Raw genomic sequence first — 20,220 nt, forward strand, 5'->3', positions numbered from 1 at the left:
GCAGAGAGAGTGACCTGACCTACCAAATCTTTCCAAGTATATCAGCTTCCAGGAGCCTTCCTGAGAGAAGTTTCAAATGGACCAGCGATGGCCATGATCAGAAGAGGTGTCCTGTTAGCAAGATCCTTTGGCTCTTTTGCAGGATCTTGGATAGCATCACTTGTTTAATATTAACAGTCCTGACTAAATCAAACATACCTCCCTTCTGGCAATGGGGTGGCGATGCGGTGACATGGACATAAGCACGTGGACTTTACAATGGTTGGAAAAAAGATGAGCCGCGAAGGCAACAATTGGAGTCTAGAAGGCATAGGAAAAGTTTCTTGTTTTGAACATGTACGTTGATGTAGTTAAACTATGTGGCACAAGTAACCCTCAGTAACGTAACTTTGTAAAAGTGACTACATGTTTACATGTGTATATAGTACATAAGATTGGCGTGAAGTTGAAGCAGAACACGACGCTAAGCACAAATTTTATGCATAGATTCACACTGGAAAGAGAATTTGCTGACACCATTTTGAACCTAGGTAAACGTAAAAACTACTGCATGACTGAGATTTCTCCTCCCATTTCAGAAGCCATGGAAAAAAGTTAAGGTGACAGCAGGTCAAAGATCTTTGGAGGGAAATAATCTGTGAGTGCGCAATATATTCTTCCAGCATAAAAGGTTCTGTAAGAAACTGATTCTGAACGACTCTATTAATATTAAAAGTAAATGAGGTTCTCTGAATCTCTTCAATGTAAATGCCAACATCATCATCAGCATCATTTTGACCCATCTTTCAAACTACACATGGCTTTCATCATCCTCGTCACTCATGTCTGCAACAAGGAGCTATAGCTGGATGGCTGGATCCTCAATCAGAATTTCAGTAGCACTGTTCAATGATCAATTTAGATCGACAACGTCTGCATCAGACTGTTCCATTCCAGCAGTCAAAGTTTGGGACTAACATCCATGATCTCTCATCCAAGTTTTCTAGCATTTTTGGTACCCCGATTCTCCAAATGCACAAGTCATCATGTATTACCAAATACTCAATCACAGCCATCTTTGACTCCATTGTATCTTCAAGAAATTTCCCAAACTTCATCCAATTTTGTAAAAGTAGTTGATCTTACTAAATTGGGATGGCCAGTAATGTTTATGCCAGCATGTCTGATCACTATACCAATAAGTACATCTTTACACAGGCAAAGTTTCCTCCTTCAAGCTCCCTCCCATTTGCATTCTCCATGAGCGATCTACTAGTGGATATAGTTCCCTGCAAAATATTTTCAATCAGGCATTTTGTAAATTCATCAGTGACGTTAGAAGCTATTTGCTTTCGCTGAATGGATGCATGGAAAAAACAAAATGATTCATAAATCATTCATTTTGTTATTCTTAACATGGTGTACACCTAGAAACCTTCTCTTCCATATTTCAGGTTTCAAATTACCTTAGATCGTGACTTACAACCAGTATCGTGTGGTGCTTCTTTAGATCCTTTAGGAGATTCACAACATCAGCCCGAGCCTTCCAATCTGACATTTCAAAGTAGGAACTTAGTAAACACATCCACCTACATGATATAAATTTCAGCATTGTATTTGGCTCTTGACATCAATCCTAGCAACTGTGCAATGGATGGTAACAGACACAAGAAAACATGCATTAGGAAGCAGAGATGAATGGATTAATGAAAAGCAATCTTCAATGATTGGTCCGAATAATATGGTAATCTAATCACGTACTGATTTGGTCTGGTTAATATAATCACATACCTAGACCAGCAAGTGGCTCATCAAGCAGCAATAGATCAGGAGTTTGAACCTACAAAAAAGAAAAATAAAAACAGGCAGCATAAACAATCAGATATCTTGTTTTTTAAAAAAGGTAAAAAAAGAAAGAGATAGAACATCAACTCATAATAACCCAATAAACGTAATACCAGTTGAATTGCCAAAGCAAGTCGCCTCTTAAACCCACCACTTAGAGACTGTGGATCTTCATCTAATGAAATGGTTTTCAGACCAACCTAGTACGTTTCACAAGAAATCAAGATAAATTGTGAAAGAATTTGTATTTCAAGAAATTTTCTGATAACTACAAAATGTGAAGGTGCTCCATTACGCAGAAAAATTATGTACCGAGTTAAAGGCATTTTGAAGATTTAAAGCCAGCTGCTCTTTGAATAGGAGATCTGCCTTTTGCCTAGGCCATCCAAAAGTAACTTCTTCAAGTACAGTATCTGCTAAGAAATACCTATAACAAGATATGATGGGCTCTTATGTTTCAGTTAAATTTTCAAGCACCACAGTTTATAAGCAATCCTGTCCATTTTACATAATCTTCATGAAAGGAGTAGTTCAAACCTCTCAGGAAACTGAAATACAATTCCAACTCTTTGAGAAGTTAGCATTTCAGACATGCCATTAAGATTTCCACTATCATCATACTTCTGAATGCAAATAGACCCAGAGGTAGGTTCTGACAGACCAGCCAAGAGCTGAGAAACTAAGATGTTACTTCAAGAGGAAAGACTAAGGAAATTTAGCAATGTCACGGAGCATTTCAGTGTGCACCTGTAAAAGGGTGGTCTTTCCACTCCCACTCCGTCCAAATATCAAACCAAAACTGCACAAATACTGTTGTTAGTAATATAAAAGCTTCCAGAAATATAATTATTCCAGGGCAAATATGCGTACCTTTTTTCCCGAAGAGAGAGGTTAATTTCATTCAACAAGTTATGTTCGGTTCCAGGAGGTCGATAGGTGACTTTTCTCACCTGAAAGAAATTGATGTTCATTTTACTTTACAACAAATGTAAAAAGGCTAAATCATATATGTAGGGTAGCAGTCATGCGAACTTGTAGCAAAAAAGACTAGAAGGGTAAAGTGATGCAATGTATGCAGAATTTACGAACACCAAATTGTGACAGTGCAGTAAACTTCAGTTCTCAATAAGACCTAGTAAGCTGGTTACCATTACTATCCTGCATTCCTCAATTTGGTGACTTCTGTGAGCACCCATCTCAGCAAGCCTGAATGCATTACTGTTCCTAGATTGATTTGGGAGCACAATTGCATATGCAGAGTAGCATATTACATAGATGCTTTTTCTACATGGAGCAGCCATACGGGCTTGTAGCAAAAGAGACTAAAAGAGTAAAGTAACGTAGGCTACATAGGAGAAATTTACGAGCCCTATTTCACTTTCAATAAAAGCAGGGCGTAATGCCTGAGATCTAAAAAGAAATTTACGAGCCCCAAATTGTGGAAGCAGTGCAGCAAACGTGTTATTTAGTCATGTATAGCAGTTCCCTCCGCTTCATTTCTTGATTAGACTTAGCAAGCTGATTACAATTGCTATGCTTAAAGTCCCAAGCTTGATTTGAGGACATTCAACAAAAATTGAAGTTCTAAAACTTTGCCTCCATTCCCCAATTTGTTGACTTCTGTGAGCACCCATCTCATCTGACCTGAATGCATTACTGTTCCTAGATCGAACTGGGAGCATCAAAAATCAAAATACTACCTAAACAAGGGCAGAAAAATAGGCAAATGCGCACCTCCAATTGGGAGTACCCAGCCTCGACTCTTGCCGCCCGACGGCTCCGAGAAGTCCTCCATCCCCTGTGACAGAACAAATTAGTTGCAGACAAAATTCCACCGAAGAATATTCACACTAGAAGAGAAAATCTAGTTTATGGGCGACCCGCTGTACCTTGAACCGGACGGCTTCACGGGGGAATAAGAAGTAGAAGCCGGTGGGACGGCGGCCACCGCCGCGGCCGAGGCGAGCATGGCGTCGACGGAGCTTCCGGGGGGGACAGGGCCGCCCCCGTTACCGGCTTGCTTGGGAGCTCATCGACAATTCGAGGAAGCCTATGTTGCGTGGTAGTCGGGCGGGGAGCACGCGCGAAGGCGGGCGGCGGCCAGGCGAGGCGCCAGGAAGCTATATATCCAGTAGTAGCGGCGCGAGGCTCGGGAGGAAGACGAGCAAACGGTGGGGAGAAGGGAACGCCGTGCAGTGCAGGTCATGAGCATGGGCCTAGTGTGCTGAAGCAAGGCCTGCTGGGCTGGTTCTACGTTATCGGCTTATTATTTCTGTTCTGTTTTTCTTTTTGGTATTTCTTTTTTTTTAAAACTTAGAACCTTTGGCAATGGTGAAACTCACAATTAAACACATGCTGAAAAGCGGAGACATTAAACAAAAATTAATGTGACATAAGAGAGAATGCCAAACACTCGCATCATCATTAACACCATCACAAATATGGTTCACTGACTTATTACAAAATTCTGCAAGGAAAAAGTGGAACAAGCCTTCGCTATCATAGCCTTTGCCAACGAATTCTCCATGCTTAGACATTAATAATTTATTGGACTCTAAAACTACCTTAAAATCATCCCTACACAGAAGGGAGCCGCTCACAAGATTCTTTTTGATAGAAGGGACATGATACATGTTCTTCGGTTGCACAATCTTTCCCGAAGTAAACTTTAGATCTACTGTGCCAACACCATGAACAGAAGCATGTGACCCATTCCCCAACAAGATGGAAGAACCCCGAGCGACCTAGTAAGAAGAATACATAGAGATGTCAGCACACACATGAACATTAGCGCCCGTATCAAGGTACGAACTAGTAGATTGAAACGCTGAAAAAACACAGTAGATAAATTACCATACTCGTTTCCAGTGTTGCTCGCGGTCACCGTGTTGATAGTCTTGGATCCAGATCCATTGCTAGCCTTCTCGACAGTCCCTTGCAAAGTGTCCCCATCACCGCACGTGATGCAAGATCCTCTGGTGATTGTAGTCTTCTTCTTCTTGAAGGTAGTAGTCTTGACAGGCTTGTTGGTAGCCTTCCCTTTGTTCTTGCTACGTGGATGGTTCTACTGCACCATGTTGGCACTGGAGTGACCCTCACCTCCTTTCTCAGAAGCATCCTCAGCCCGAGCCTTCTCCTCAACATCAAGAGATGCTATTAGTTTTTCAACTTATATTTCCTATCTCTTGTGTTTCAGAGTAGTGGTGAAGTTCCTCCATAAGGAGGGCAACTTTGCAATTATGCAACTAGCCACAAACTTATCAGGTAAAGGACACTTTAGGAGTTTGAGTTCCTTCATAAGAATCTGTATCTCATGAGCCTGCTCTACCACAGAATGAGTGTTCACCATCCTGAAGTCATGAAATCTCTCCATGGTATACAGTTTACTGCCTGCAACAGTTGCATCATAAATTGCAACCAATGCATCCCACAGCTCTTTCGCATCTATTATGTGCATGTACGCATCAACTAGATGATCAGCAAGAACACTTATAACATAACCCACAGCTCCTAAGGAGAATGTTCACCTGCTGGTATGCCAAGCCTCGCTTCCCATGCATGCATTATAGTCAGCTAGAGACGGACCTTGACTTGCCATCTCTTAAAGTGCACACCAGAAAACTTTTCTAGCCTCAGTGCATCAGCAAAACCAGCCATTGTGAAATCAATAGATTGCCTATAATAAGGTTTTTGGATTGTTGAGAATATACAAAATTGCAATATTAAATTCCATATGAAATATATTATGGTGAACACAGGAACTAGCATGCATAGATCTAACATACTAGACAGCATAGACAACATAGCCAAAATCTCAGGATACATGCTCAAGAACAGATCAGATCACAAAATGCATCCTAAGCCTTGGCTGAAGGATTGACGATGATGAACCGCTACTGCTGGAGTCAACAAAGTCAGTTGGCCCGTGAGGCGACGGAGTTGGGTGGAAGATGCGCCGTGATGAAAACCTTGAGCAGTCGCGTGAAGCGCTTCCCAAAAATCTTAGTCGCCCTCTTCCAGTGCAGGATCCCAAAGATGAAGTGTTCCAGAGACCTGCTCTTCCGTTTGTCGGTGCATGCCGGCGCTCGGGATGGAGAAGTCTACGGCGGAGGTGCAGTAGCGAGAAGAGGCAAAATCCTAGCTCGTTTAGATGTTTTACTGGTGCAGGCCGATTGGTCATATATATGTTAGAAATATGCCCTAGAGGTAATCATAGAAATGATCATATTTCGTTGTATCCATGATGTATTATGTATTCATTGAATATCCATGAAAGGCAACTTGTATTGATTGCCAGTATTATGAATTGTTTGTGAGACTCTTTACTTGTATGGTTATTATAAAGTTATTCCTAGTTGAAGTTCATGTATGGGCGCACATGAATATTAGACTAGCACATGTATTAGTTGATGACTGTGTTTCATAAGTCATAGACATGGAGATGTCAAACTAATAATGTGGGCATATGTATGACATGAGGCTAGACCGACCCAACTCGAGAAATTGTGATTTCTCGTTACACAATGTGTACGCTGTGTCCTTAGACTTGAGATTGTCGCATGTACTCAAGATGTGAACTGACCTACTTAAGAGCTATCAAACGCTACTCCATAACTGGATAGTCATAAAGGTGGTTCTTGGGTTTGTCAAGAAGCATGCTATGAGACATGGTCAGTTATGGGATTTGCCCCTCTCTGCTTGAGAGAGATATCTCTGGGCCCCTCGAGTGATCGGATCAAAAAATGCATGGCCATTCTAGGGTTAAGTGTCAACCAAGGATTCAGAATCACGGCATTGAGAAAGAGAGGTCAGCTTGGAGCTAAACCAAATATCGTGAGGCAAAGGGAATAGCATGTATATGAGATTGTGACGGCTCGTCTGATATGATCTTTGCGCGCGCATAGGAGTTGACACGTCTTGCTAGAGGCCGCTGTCAACTATTGGTCAAGTAGGAGTACTCAGGCCATGTCTGTTTGTGCGTGAGCCCATAGGGTCACACACTTAAGGGGCAGGAAGCCTAATAAGGATATGATCTAAATTAGACTGGGCTTAGGTGCAATAATGGACCTTGTTAGGAAGCCCATTAGTGATCCTTTTCATGACAGTGAAAGCACTCAGTGTCAGCAACTGGTCCAGTTTTAGCCTTAGGATCTGGGTTTGGCGTGGGGTTTTGAACCTTAGCCTTGCCCTTCTTCCAAGAAGTACCCTTCTTCTTGAAGTTAGGCTTGTTCTGAACCGCCATCACATGGCCGCCGCCCGTGCTCTTCTTGATGTCACTTTCTGCTGTCTTGAGCATGCCGCATAGCTCATTCAAGACCTTTTTAGCCCCGTGCATGTGGTAGTTCGAGATGAAGTTCCCATAGCTTGGCGGTAAAGACGCAAGAATGAAATCAGCGGCCAACTCTTGGCCGAGTGGAAAGCCCAACTTCTCCAACCTCTGCGTGTAACCAACCATCTTTATTACATGCGGCCCCACTGTGCGCCCTCTGCCAGCTTGCTCTCAACAAAGGCCTTGGACACATTGAACCTTTCAGTCCTGGCCTTTGACACATTTAACCCTTATTGTTTATGTTATGGATATTTTGATTGTTGATTCTTTTATCAATTCTTGGGTATTTGATACCGGATCGGTTGCTCATATTTGCAATTCGATGCAGGGGCTAACAAGAAGTAGAAGCGCGGCAAGAGGAGAAGTTGATTTCTGCGTGGGCAATAATGCAAGAGTTGTTGCGTTGAGCATCGGGACGATGCAACTCCACCTCCCGTTAGGATTTATTATGGAGTTGAATAATTGTTATTTTGTTCCTAGTTTGAGTCGAAACATTATATCTCCTTCATATTTGATGATGGATGGTTATTTGTTTCTGAGTGAAAACAATGGTTGTGATCTCTCTAAGAATGATATGTTTGTGGCCTCTGCACCTATTAAGAATGGGTTATTTATTTTAAATCTTGATGATTCACCTATCTGTAATGTAAGTGCTAAAAGGCTTCGGCCTAATGATTTGAGTTCTACCTATATGTGGCATTGTCGTTTGGGTCATATAAGTGAGAAGCGCATGAAGAAGCTCCATTCGGATGGGCTTTTAACTTCGTTTGATTTTGAATCATACGAGACATAAGAAGCTTGTTTGCTAGGCAAGATGACCAAGACACCATTCATATGTTTCTCAGAGAGAGCATCGGACTTGCTGGAACTCATACACACTAATGTGTGCGGACCAATGAGCACGACGGCTAGAAGAGGATTCCAATACTTCATAACTTTCACTGATGATTTGAGTAGATATGGCTATGTCTATTTGATGAAGCATAAGACTGGAACCTTTGAAAAGTTCAAGGAATTTCTGAATGAGGTTGAAAATCAATGTGGCAAGAAAATTAAGGCCTTGCGATCTAATCGAGGAGGCGAGTATTTGAGTCATGAGTTTAGCAATCATCTAAAGAGTTGTGGAATTGTTCCACAACTCACGCCACTTGGAACACTGCAGAGAAACGGTGTGTTTGAGTGGCGTAATCGAACTTTGTTGGACATGGTTCGGTCAATGATGGGCCAGTCGGACCTACCATTATCGTTGTGGGGTTACGCTCTAGAAACAGCATCTTTCACACTAAACAGGGTACCGTCTAAATCCGTAGTTAAGAGGCCATATGAGATATGAATTGGGAAGACTCCTAACTTGTCTTTTCTGAAAAATTGGGGATGCGAAGTTTTTGTCAAGCGACTTCAGTCAGATAAGCTAACTCCCAAATTGAATAAGTGCATATTCGTGGGATATCCAAATGAAACCTTAGGGTATTACTTCTACAACCGATCAGAGGGAAAAGTGTTTGTTGCTCGGAACGGTGTTTTCTTAGAGAAAGAGTTTCTCAAGAAGGAGAAAAGTGGACAGAAGGTGTATCTTGAAGAGGTTCAAGATGAGCCAATCGGACAAGATTTAAAAAATAATGCTAATGTAGCAGAATAAGTTGAGATACATGTGGCAATAGAAGCACCACCGCAACCACGAAGGTCGGCAAGGCTCCGCGCCACGTGCGAGATATTATTGTTGGGTAGTGATGAGCCTGCGAGATATACAGAAGCGATGATGGACCCAGATTTTGAGAAATGGTAGAGTGCCATGAGATCCGAGATAGACTCCATGGGAAACAATCAAGTGTTGAACTTGGTTGACCCGCCTGATGGTGTTAAAGCCATAGAGTGCAAATGGATCTATAAGAAGAAGAAAGATGTGGATGGAAATGTTCACATCTATAAGGCTCGACTTGTCGTAAAAGGGTTTAGACAAGTTCAAGGAGTTGACTATGACAAGACATTCTCTCCCGTAGCGATGCTTAAATCTATTCGGATCATTCTAGCAATAGCCGTGTATTTCGATTATGAGATATGGTAGATGGATGTCAAAATAGCTTTCCTGAACGGAAACCTGGATGAGGACATGTATATGATAGAGCCTGAAGGTTTTGTCGATCCGACCAATGCTGGAAAGGTATGCAAACTTCAGAAATCCATTTATGGGTGGAAAAGCATCTCGGAGTTGGAATATTCGTTTTGATGAAGTAGTCAAAGGGTTTGGTTTTTTTCAGAATAAAGAAGAAGCTTATGTTTATAAGAAGGAAAGTGGGAGCTCTGTTACATTTCTGATCCTATATGTAGATGACATATTGCGGATTGGGAATGATATTCCTATGCTAGAATCCGTCAAGACTTCACTGAAAAATAGTTTTTTTATGAGGACTTAGGGGAAGCCGCATACATTCTAGGCATAAGAATCTATAGAGATAGATCGAGAAGGCTTATTGGATTAAGCCAAGACACTTACATTGACAAGGTGTTGAAATGTTTCAGCATGGAACAATCAAAAAAAGGGTTCTTGCCTATGTCACACGGTATACATCTCAGCAAGACTCAGTGTCCTTCGACGATTGATCGCATGAGCAAGGTTCCATACGCTTCGGCAATTGGATCTATCATGTACGCGATGATAAGTACATACCCAGATGTCTCATATGCTCTAAGTGCTACAAGCAGGTACCAGTCTGATCCAGGTGAGAGTCATAGGACAACGGTGAAAAACATTCTTAAGTACTTAAGAAGGACTAAATATGTGTTCCTAGTCTATGGAGGTGAGGAGGAGCTCACTGTAAAGGGTTACACTGATGCTAGATTCCAAACCAACAAAGATGATTCAAAGTCGCAATCAGGATTTGTGTTCACATTGAATGGTGGTGCTGTATGTTGGAAAAGTTCCAAGCAGGATACCGTGGCTGATTCTACATCGGAAGCCGAGTACATTGCAGCTTTGGAAGCAGCAAAGGAAGGTGTTTGGATGAGGAAGTTCCTCATTGAGCGTGGTGTGTTTCCAAATGCGTTCAGCCCATTGAACCTCTATAGTGACAACAATGGGGCAATAGCGCTGGCTAAGGAGCCAAGGAATCACCAGAAGAAGAAACATGTACTGCGGAAGTTTCACCTCATATGAGAGTTCGTTAGACGGGGTGAGATCAAGATATGCAAGATACACATGGATTTGAATGTTGCTGGTCCTTTGACAAAGCCTCTTCCACAGCCTAAGCATGAAGCGCACACAAGAGCTATGGGTGTTAGATATCTTCTAGATTAGACTCTAGTGCAAGTGGGAGACTGTTAGAAATATACCCTAGAGGTAATCATAGAGATGATCATATTTTGTTGTATCCATGATGTATTATGTGTTCATTGAATATCCATAAAAAGCAACTTATATTGATTGACAATTATGTGAATTGTTTGTGAGACGCTTTACTTGTATGGTTATTCTAAAGTTATTCCTAGTCGGAGTTCATGTATGGACACACATGAATAATAGACTAGCACATGTATTAGTTGATGACTATGTTTCACAAGTCATAGACATGGAGATGTCAAACTAATAATATGAGCACATGTATGACATGAGGTTGGACCGACCCAACTCAAGAAATAGTAATTTCTTATTACACAATGTGTATGCTGTGTTCTTAGACCTCAGATTGTCACATGTACTCAAGATGTGAACTGACCTACTTAGGAGCCATCAAACGTTACTCCGTAACTAGGTAGTCATAAAGGTGGTTCTCGGGTTTGTCAAGAAGCATGCTGTGAGACATGGTTAGTTAAGATGGGATTTGCCCCTCTCTGCTTGAGAGAGATATCTCTGGGCCCCTCGAGTGATCGGATCAAGAAATGCATGGTTGTTCTAGGGTTAAGTGTTAACCAAGGATTCCGAATCACGGCATCAAGAAAGAGATGTCAGGTTGGAGCTAGACCAAATATTATGAGGCAAAGGGAATAGCATGTATATGAGATTGTGACAGCTTGTCTGATATGATCTTTGCGCGCGCATAGGAGTTGACACGTCTTGCTAGAGGCCGCTATCAACTATTGGTCGAGTAGGAGTACTTGGGCCATGTCTGTTCGCGTGTGAGCCCATAGGGTCACACACTTAAGGGGCTGCAAGCCTAATAAGGATATGATCTGAATTAGTGAAGCGTCCCCCCCATCAGGGAAGACTTAAAAGTGATGCTTTATCAGTCCCAGGAGGCTGATAACACTTTTATTACATCAGATGGTACATCACCGTACAACTCTACTCGGTAATGGGCAGTGAAGCGCCACTATCGCGAGGATTACAACTAAAACCCACACTACTACACTAGCTACGAAAAGAGGGTCATCAGAGTCTTGTGCCATGCGGAACTCCAGCGGTGGCCCTAACCACAGGCAAGACTGGGTGCAGGACGAAACCCTACTCGACGTCTTCGGGGAGGTAGTCTAGGTCTTCTGCTGTGAAAAGTAAGAATGGGGTGAGTACAAACGTACTCAGCATGTCCAATCACACCCACGGGGGGTGGGGGCATAACAGAAATCAATGCACAGGACAGTCCAAGGATAAAGTTAGGGTTCATTTGCTGAAAACTCGGTTGTATGCAAAGGTCTGTTTAAAAACATTTCTCAAAACCAGTTTTTACGTACCAAGGAGTACATGATGTTGATCCACCCGGGATCCAAGTTTTAAGCTGCTACCGGACTCCCCATCCGCCGTAGCACATGGCACAACTGCCGGACACTTTCCAAACAACCCACACCAGTCCAACCATTCCCAGAGAGAAACACTAGTTATGTGACCACACCATAACTTGCCCAATACCGTGGGCATGGCTATTTGAATGGATTTCAACTTTGCAGAGGTGTGCAACTTTACCCACAGGTGGGGTACCACAGCACGATCACCTTAGTGTCGGTGCAGATCCCAACAAAGCCATTACCCACCTTAGCTAGACCTGACTAGCCACCACGGGATCCATCAAGGGGTCATTCGACCTATCTCCGAGGTTTAACCGGGGCATAAGTCACACAGAGCTTATCCCTTCTCCTTTGATCACCCGTTGCTCTCAGCTCTCCTGATGGCTATCAGACTAACTAGTGGGATTTATGCTAAGCCGTTGCCCATACAACGGTCAAGTGGTTTGCACGACAGGAAGCTAGGTGAGATGACACATCAACTCAGTCCTTAGGGGTGACAAGATGGATTTCTCCCTTCCTTGCTCAACCACGCAGGTACGAGCACTCCAACGGCAATTCGCACGAAAATACCATCCATCCCGTCTAACTCATCTTTCAAAACCACATTTTATCTCTTCCCACACACACACACATTTTTATTTATAAAATAGGTGGTCAAGGAATAGTCATCACAAAACAAGGGGTGGTTATCACAAAACAAGGGTGGCTATCCTACCATGTTTTCTCAAGCAAAACCATGCATTTTTATAAAACAGGCCAACGGGTTGTGTTCATAAAAACTAGGGCAGAAACATGCATCAAAGGGCGGGATTGAACTTGCCATCTTCAAATCCTTGCGGGAGATCCTGATCGAAGCACTGTCCCTCAGGTTCGGGGTCGCCAAACTGGTCCTCGTTCGCTTGATCACAGTCGGGAGGTGCTGCATCTGCTGCATGAGGACAAGCTGCATGTGAGGAGGTCTTTCAACTGCACTGCCGGCGACCAACTACACTACCCCGACGCACTACAGAAGTTCCGCACCCGCACGTCTAGTGGTAATTCCATGATCTATAACAACAATTTTCCTGGTTTATGCGGTGGAAGTTTTCGTTTATCGCTAGTGTAGCCCACCTCATATCCCATCAATATATATAGGGAAACCAAACCAGCCTCGCATTGCGTTAGCGATCTAAACTGATTAGGTTTAGGGTTTAGGTTTCCATATCTCGTAGACTCAGAGCCCAAATCACCAAAAATAAAACTACAAAAGGAAAACGCGCCCCCGCAAAGCGAGGGGCTGGATTTCAGTGGACCATTCATGCAGGTGTCGCGCCCCGCGCCCTTCGCCCCGCCCCACCCCGCCCTGTGCCCGAGCCCGGCCCGGCGAGGTGAGGCGTAGCGTGCGCGCGCCTGTGGTGTTTCTCTTCTCTCCCCCATCATATAGCTTGGAGGAGTGGAGACAACCTCCATATTCATGTTGGCCATCCCACCCCTCCACTAGCAAGGTGGGACTAAACTTTGCACCATTTCCTTTTACACATATGGGCCTTTGAGATTTATAGGAATTCCAAAAATTTCCAATGGGCCAAGCCCATTAACTCTAGCAGCAGTAAACCTGAAATGAACCGGGTTCCCACATCGAGGAATCCGACTCCCTGTATCATTGTGATAGTCCCTGGATCAAGCGCTATCACATACAGAACTCATTCCAGGCATAATATCATAGTCATACTCCGCATAAGGTCAAACATGGGTTTAATTTGTAGTACGGAATTTATTACAAGCCTCTCGACTAGAGCGATTCAAGCAGGAAACATAAAGCGGTAACTAGGCCTCTGGCCGTCCTTCATCTTCTGAAACCTCCTCCACAGGCAACTCGAGCGTAGCACGGGCTTCAGTTGTACCAACCGTCATCGTTGGGGTCGAACTCCGGATCGGATCCTGCATCATACCAGGCTATCCCCAAGGTATGGGATAGATTCACGTCACCATCCGAATGCAAGCTTTATAGTGAACTATACTAAAGGTATAACAAGGTTCAAGGGATAAAGCTGGGGTTTTCTATGCATGTAATAACATATATAAGTATTCATATCTTCTTCCATCCCCAACTCGGGCCCTTCCGGCATCCCGGACTCCCAACCAACGCACACCTCCCGAACCACCAAGTCGATGCAAGGACTCCCTCTCCTCGCATCTCAACTGCCCCTTGGTAGAAAGTCATTCTAGAGGGAAGTAGAAATCATGAGTAACACTAACTAATAAGAGCAACAGAAGAGTAGGGATGTCCATGACCGAGGATACGGCTAAACGCATAGATTTCACCCTACAGGGGTTGCACACCTGGACCCACTCAAATTGACACCAGTCGGGGATCAGCCGACTAATAGACGAAACACCGGTCTACTGAAACAGGAATAGGAGCCACGCCACCATCCGGCGTTCCCGGGTCTTGGGCGCATCCTCCCACAAGAGGTCACCCCGGGACTGTGAAGCCTCCCATGCGTCTCGGGGAACATGAGGTCAGCACCTCCTTCCCTTGCACCGATACTCGATCCTCCTACCCTCCTACCGGCTTGGTACCGCACTTGCTAGCCCCGGATTGGGCCCACCCTCATAATGGGTAAGTGGTGTGCCCAAGCCCTCGATCCACGATCGAGTTAAGTTCGCCCACTCCCAGCTAAAGCCCTAAGCACCAACTCCTGAATAGAGTATCTCCACACACGCCAAGACTATCCATCCATTCCCACACAAACACATTCGAGATACAGCATGGCATTTCATTTATATTAATCAAAAGTGATAGGGTTGCAAGGAGTATGGATAGATAAAATAGGCTATGCAGGTTCATCTCGAAAGGATTACACAAGTAGCGATAGCATATCTAGCAAGCAATGCCTATTAGGTATTCAGATCATAGATGGGCGTGAACCTGGCGTCTCTTTGAAGTCCTCCTGAGCTTCCGAGTGGTCCTGGCTGTCGGTCAACTCCTCGTAGTCGGGTCCTATTCGTGAATACGAGTAAGGGCAAGGTCCAAAGTGCAAGAATGCACAAAAGCTCTCCAAATAAGATCCAAATCACCACAAAACCTACCTTAACGGGTAGTTCATGATTTTAGAGGAATTATGGAACTGGTTTCATAATTTTTGCATGTCCGGTCGATTTATTATGAATTTTATAAGGAAAAACCTATTTCTGAAATTAATAAAAGAATTTCGGAAAAGAAAAACACTCAGCAGTGACACGTGGCATGCTGACGTCGGCATGACGGCAGCATGACGTCACTGGTGGGGTCAGTGTGAGGGATAGATCCCCTAGGGACCGCAAGCGAGCTACCCGTGAGGAAAAAGAAGTCTGATTCGTACTAGGATTCTACTGTAATCCTATTAGGACTCATATCTTGTAATCCTACTAGGACTCCTACCTTGTAATCCTACTAGGAACCCCATCTCCTGGGATATATAAAGGAGGGCAAGGATACCTAGATAGGCAAAGAACCAACCGAGAGCAGCCAACAGGCAACTCAACACCCAAGCGCAGGGTGCAATATACAACACCCCAAAACAGGACGTAGGGTATTAGGCTACTCTAGCGGCCCGAATCTGTCTAAATTTGTGTCTTGTGTCCTTGCGTTCACCTTCAAGTTCCAGATCCGGCGATCCCTCACCAAATAATCACCTACCTTAGGGTATCCCTAGGTAGGCCGACGGTAAAAACATCGACAGTCAGTACCTGCTGACATCAGCAGTGGGCCCTGCTGACGATAGCGTTGACCGTCAACGCTAACCGGTCAATGGTCAATGGTCAAGGGGTCAGTGGGTCCCACGGGTCAGCCTCACCCCGAGGCTGACAGGTGGGGCCCTCAATCAGGCCGGGTAAAAGGAAAAGAAAAGGGCCGGCTCGGTTCTAGGCTCAAAAGGGGGTTGGGCCGGCTCGAGGCCCATCCAGGCTCGGCTTGGCTTCACGGGTCAGCTCGGCCTGCGGCTCAGCAGGGCAGCTCGGTCCTTGGGCTGGCTGGACATGTAGGCCGACTCAGCTTAATAGGCCGGCCCATAGCCCACCACTCTCTCCCTCTCTTTCTCTCTGACAAGAAGGGCCCAAGGGGCAGTGCTCCTTGCTTCCCCCGATAGGCGGGGCCCGCTTGTCGGTCTCACTCCGGATCTAGTGTGGCTGCCAGATCCAGTGTGGCAGGTAGTGGTGTGTGTGCGCGTGTGTAGATGTTGTGCGTGTGCGTTCGAGGGAATGACCGTGTGGCAGAACCAACCTGAATTACACCGGCTCAAGTGCGCTGATCCTTTCTCGGAAGGCATTAAAGGCTCAACCGCACTTCAAATGGTGTAACCCCATGGTCTGTCGGGTAAAGTCCCGATAAAACCACCTATCACAGGATCAAAACAAGGTACCTCGCATGAAGGCGAGTCCAAAGATACAACTGCCAACCATTTTTACATCATAGGCATAATATTACATTAGTATTCAAACATCGTAGCAGGACCTAGCTAGTACAAATTTGTACAATACTATTTAGGTTGAAGTATCTCCAGTGAAAAACAAAATGCGACACTACAGACATCGCACAACGGATGTTTGAGCTAAGCCCATGCTCAACATCACTCGGAGGGACCTGTGTTGGCCGGGGACGGATCCTACACCGCGGACCAACCATCGGGAAGAGCATAGGGCCATGGCACAGGCAGAGTAGAGTCCTCAGGGGGAATACCTGGAACAAAATTCACAATGCAAGGCTGAGTATGCTAATACTTAGTAAGGCTTACCCGTTTCATGGTATACTTAGCCATGTAACTAGACTATGAAGGCTTTTAATGGTTCTAGGTATAGTTTTCAGCTGAAGAGCAACAAAGAGTAGATCCTTACTTTCAAATTTTAGCTTTCAGGTTCTAGCTGATTATCCATTCTAGGTAAGCAACTATAACTATTCAAGCATGGTAGAATCTTTTAAACAAACATCATCTTTGATAACCATAAGGTTGCTCTTGTTACTCTATTTGCAAAGGGATCAAGCAGTCTCAATCTCCGTGAGAAACGGACGATTCTGAATCGAATTTCACAACCTTGCAAGGCAAACCTATCTCATACACTTGGAACATCCAATGATCATTCTGACTTGTGGATCAGTGCCACCACAAGCGACTGTAGGACCATACGCACATCCAATGTGCAGGACGTATGTCTGTAGCGCGACTACATGATCGTACTCCTGTCCGCCTGTGCGAAACGTACTCCTACAGTGTGTGTGACTGTAGGATGTACTCTCATCCGCTGCGGAATGTACTCCCGCACGTTGGTGCGTGTGCGAAAAACCAAATTACGAGTGGTGGGTGGGGGGTATGTCCACTCCTCGGGCCGATTGGGTACTAGGCTTACCGCTTACCATATTTCGCGGCATGTGGCTAGTACTTTCAAACGCTTAACCACCGCTACCACACATTGCGACCTTAGCAACTTTTATCAACACAGACAGGGTTTTTACCAAGGTCATGAATCATAATCATAATCACAACCCCATCCGTCATCCTTATAGTGGTTGCAGAAATTTAAACATTGCAACTCATATAAAGCTCGCGAGTGACAGGGAATCACTCGACTTCTACCGGTCCTATTAGCTTAGCAGCTAGTCGGACTCTGTTTCTAGTATTCAATACATAGGTTCCTAGGAATATGCAACTAGGATTTCATTACAATTCCTGGAAACTTAAATGCAAAAGTAGATATATATAGATATATAAATTGCAGTGTAGTAAAATAGCGGTTTATGTCCGGGGCTTGCCTTCGTTGGTGGGGTTGGGGTCAGAGATGTCAATATTAAAACTTCTCGAACCGGGGTTCGGGGCTTCAGTTATATCTTCGATAATGTTCCCGAGGTCTTTAGAATTATCCCCTTCTGGTTCCGGGATCAATTGGTAGTCTCCGTCAGCGAGAGTTGTCGAGTCTATATGATATGCAAACATTATAATTGAGAAATGTCCATACTTTTATTTCACGATAAAGTTGCAATCCAACCAATTGACAAACATAATTTCATAAAGCAGGAAGTTTGAAGTCAAACTTACCATGTGTACTTTGATTCAATTATCAAATGAATTGATTTAATTGAATTAAGTTAACAAGTTTGATTTTTGTTTTGAAATCCACAAAGGCTACGGCCTTGAATTTTTGTGGGTAGGCTTACTTCTAGCAGGTAAGTTTACTATGAATTTTTCATAATTTTCTGAAAATAGAAACTAAAGTATTTGAATTAAGTTCAAACTTCAAGTTTAAATCTAAACCTTAGGCAAATCAGTGCTATAAATCTTGAAAATTTTACTATGAACTATTCAACTACAGAACCTCATATGGTAAAAAGATTTAAGCATAAAAACCTTAGTACCATGCTTGAATGAATTTAAACCATTTTAAGCTTGATTTGCATAAGTTCTAATTAATTTAAGCTAGAGTTCAGTATTGTACTTGAAATTTACACACAAGCTTACTCATACCCTAAACAGGCCACACATCAAAAATCACAAACACTGGAGCTAGCATCCACAAGTTATGCTCAATATACCCTTTTGTTAAGTTTTAAAATAACTCAAAAATATTTGGTTTCAAACCAAAATCTAGTAACAAAAGTTGTAGAATTTACTTCAAGGATTCAAATAAAACTGGTTTGGTATTTTTCTAAATTTTCTACAAAGTTCTACAAATTTCTAAAGATCAATGATTTTGAATTGAGGGGAGGGACTGAAATCTTGCAGCCAGGCCCTCGGAAAGATTCAAATCAATGCAATTGGGTCCTTGCTCATCGGGATAGAGAGGCTGAGATGTGCCGGCCAAATTCTAGCGACGGCGGCAAGAGGGAACCGACCAGGAAGGTTCAAGGAACTAGGGCGAACCTTGCTGGGGCTGATGTACAGGTCGGGGGTGACCGGAGGGGGTGGAACGACGGTGAACCGAGGCGGCAACGATGGAGCTTGATCACGGCGGCCGTGTTCCGGCGTGGCGGCTCACCGACGGTGGATCGGAGGTAGGGGAAAAGCTTTAGGGGGTTGAGGCGGTTCTCCTGAGCGGCTTGTTGGGAGCTAGGACGGTCGGAAAGACGCGTTCCCACGGTGACCCGGAACGGCGGCGAAGGGGGAGCTCGTCGGCGAGGTGGATGCAGTGCTTAAGGGCCGCGATGGAGGTGCTGGTGAGCTTCACGGGATCACAGCGAAGCTAGAGGAGGGGCTGTCGTGGATCGGGAGGAGCTGGGGTGGTCTGCCCACGGTGAGCAGAGAGGTCGCCGGAGAAGAGCTGGAGCGGCGATGGTGGATTCAACGCTCGGTGTGGAATGCGAGTGCTAGAGAGAGCGAAATGGAGGGAGGGGAAGCTATTGAGTGTTTTATACCAGCAAGGAAAGGTGGGGAAGCACGCACGGGGGCTAGGCATGACGATGGCAAGGTGGCGGCCGGGCAGAATGTGGCAGAACCGCCTGACTTATTCCGGCTCAAGTGCACTAGTCATCGCTATACAGGCAATCCTAACTCAATGCACTTCAAACGGAACAGCCCATTGGTCTGTCGGGTCACCGCCTGATACCACCACGGTTCAACAGGATCGAAGCAGGTTTACCTTGCACGAAGGCGAGTTTACAATCGCATAACAGCTCACCAACTTTTAATTCATAGAATATTAAACATTATTACAAACAGTTTCAAACTTAAGTATACTTATACAAACATTGTTTGAAAACCACAAGTTATGCAAACTTGTGTAAAGTCACAGCGGAAGAAAATTTACGCGCGACTACACACGTCGCGAGAGTTGACACCACGTTCAGCCCGAAACCTGGTGTCATTCCGGAGGGTCACTGCCAGCCGGGGACGGATCCCACTCCACGGACCAGCCAAATAGAACAGAGGTTGGCCATGCTGGACCATCCATGGGGTTCTCAAAGGTCATACCTGAAAAATAGACTAGCAAGACTAAGTATACTAATACTCAGCAAGACTTAACCGGAGTCGGTATACGTAGCCCATAACTAGATCATGAAAGGTTGTGTGGCTCTTGTTTTCTTTTGCTGAAAAGCAACAAATAGTATGATCTACTTTCATGTTTTAGCTTTCAGATTATAGTCTCATTAACCACTCTAGGTAAGCACCTATTATAGGCAAGCAAGGTAGAGATTAGTATTCATCAAGATTATTCCAACAATAGTTACTGTTCTTACTCTATGTGGCAGAAGGAATAAGCAGTCTCAATCTCCGTTAGAAACGGACGATTCTGAATTGAATTTCCAAACCTTGCAAGGGTAAACCTAACTCACACGCTTGGAACATCCAACGATAGTCCCAAAGCAACCGTTTGCCTTTCATTTGGACTCATGGAGCAGGGCC

The 20,220-nt window shown here is 44.3% G+C and overlaps 1 protein-coding gene across 1 annotated transcript; it reads right to left on the reverse strand.

Moving 5' to 3' along the window:
* Positions 1–388: 388 nt before the first annotated feature.
* On the reverse strand, positions 389–3,990 carry LOC112903510 (ABC transporter I family member 11, chloroplastic). Its single transcript, XM_025972775.1, has 10 exons — positions 3,714–3,990; positions 3,559–3,622; positions 2,695–2,774; positions 2,572–2,623; positions 2,362–2,495; positions 2,137–2,251; positions 1,938–2,024; positions 1,771–1,819; positions 1,446–1,530; positions 389–1,268 (listed from the first exon to the last, which is right to left on the reverse strand). The coding sequence occupies exons 1-10, from the start codon at positions 3,791–3,793 to the stop codon at positions 1,190–1,192; spliced, it is 825 nt and encodes a 274-aa protein (XP_025828560.1). The 5' UTR covers positions 3,794–3,990; the 3' UTR covers positions 389–1,189.
* Positions 3,991–20,220: the final 16,230 nt, after the last annotated feature.

Source organism: Panicum hallii, chromosome 8 (assembly GCF_002211085.1).
Source record: "Panicum hallii strain FIL2 chromosome 8, PHallii_v3.1, whole genome shotgun sequence".
In the NCBI taxonomy this organism is placed as follows: Eukaryota; Viridiplantae; Streptophyta; class Magnoliopsida; order Poales; family Poaceae; genus Panicum; species Panicum hallii.

Excerpts from the sequence above, each read along its gene's own strand:
- LOC112903510 (XM_025972775.1), bottom strand. The coding sequence starts at position 3,793 with ATGCTCGCCTCGGCCGCGGCGGTGGCCGCCGTCCCACCGGCTTCTACT. Across the intron at positions 3,623-3,713 it reads GTGAAGCCGTCCGGTTCAAG|GGGATGGAGGACTTCTCGGA; the intron begins GTACAGCGGGTC and ends GTTCTGTCACAG. Across the intron at positions 1,269-1,445 it reads GTTGTAAGTCACGATCTAAG|GGAACTATATCCACTAGTAG; the intron begins GTAATTTGAAAC and ends AATATTTTGCAG.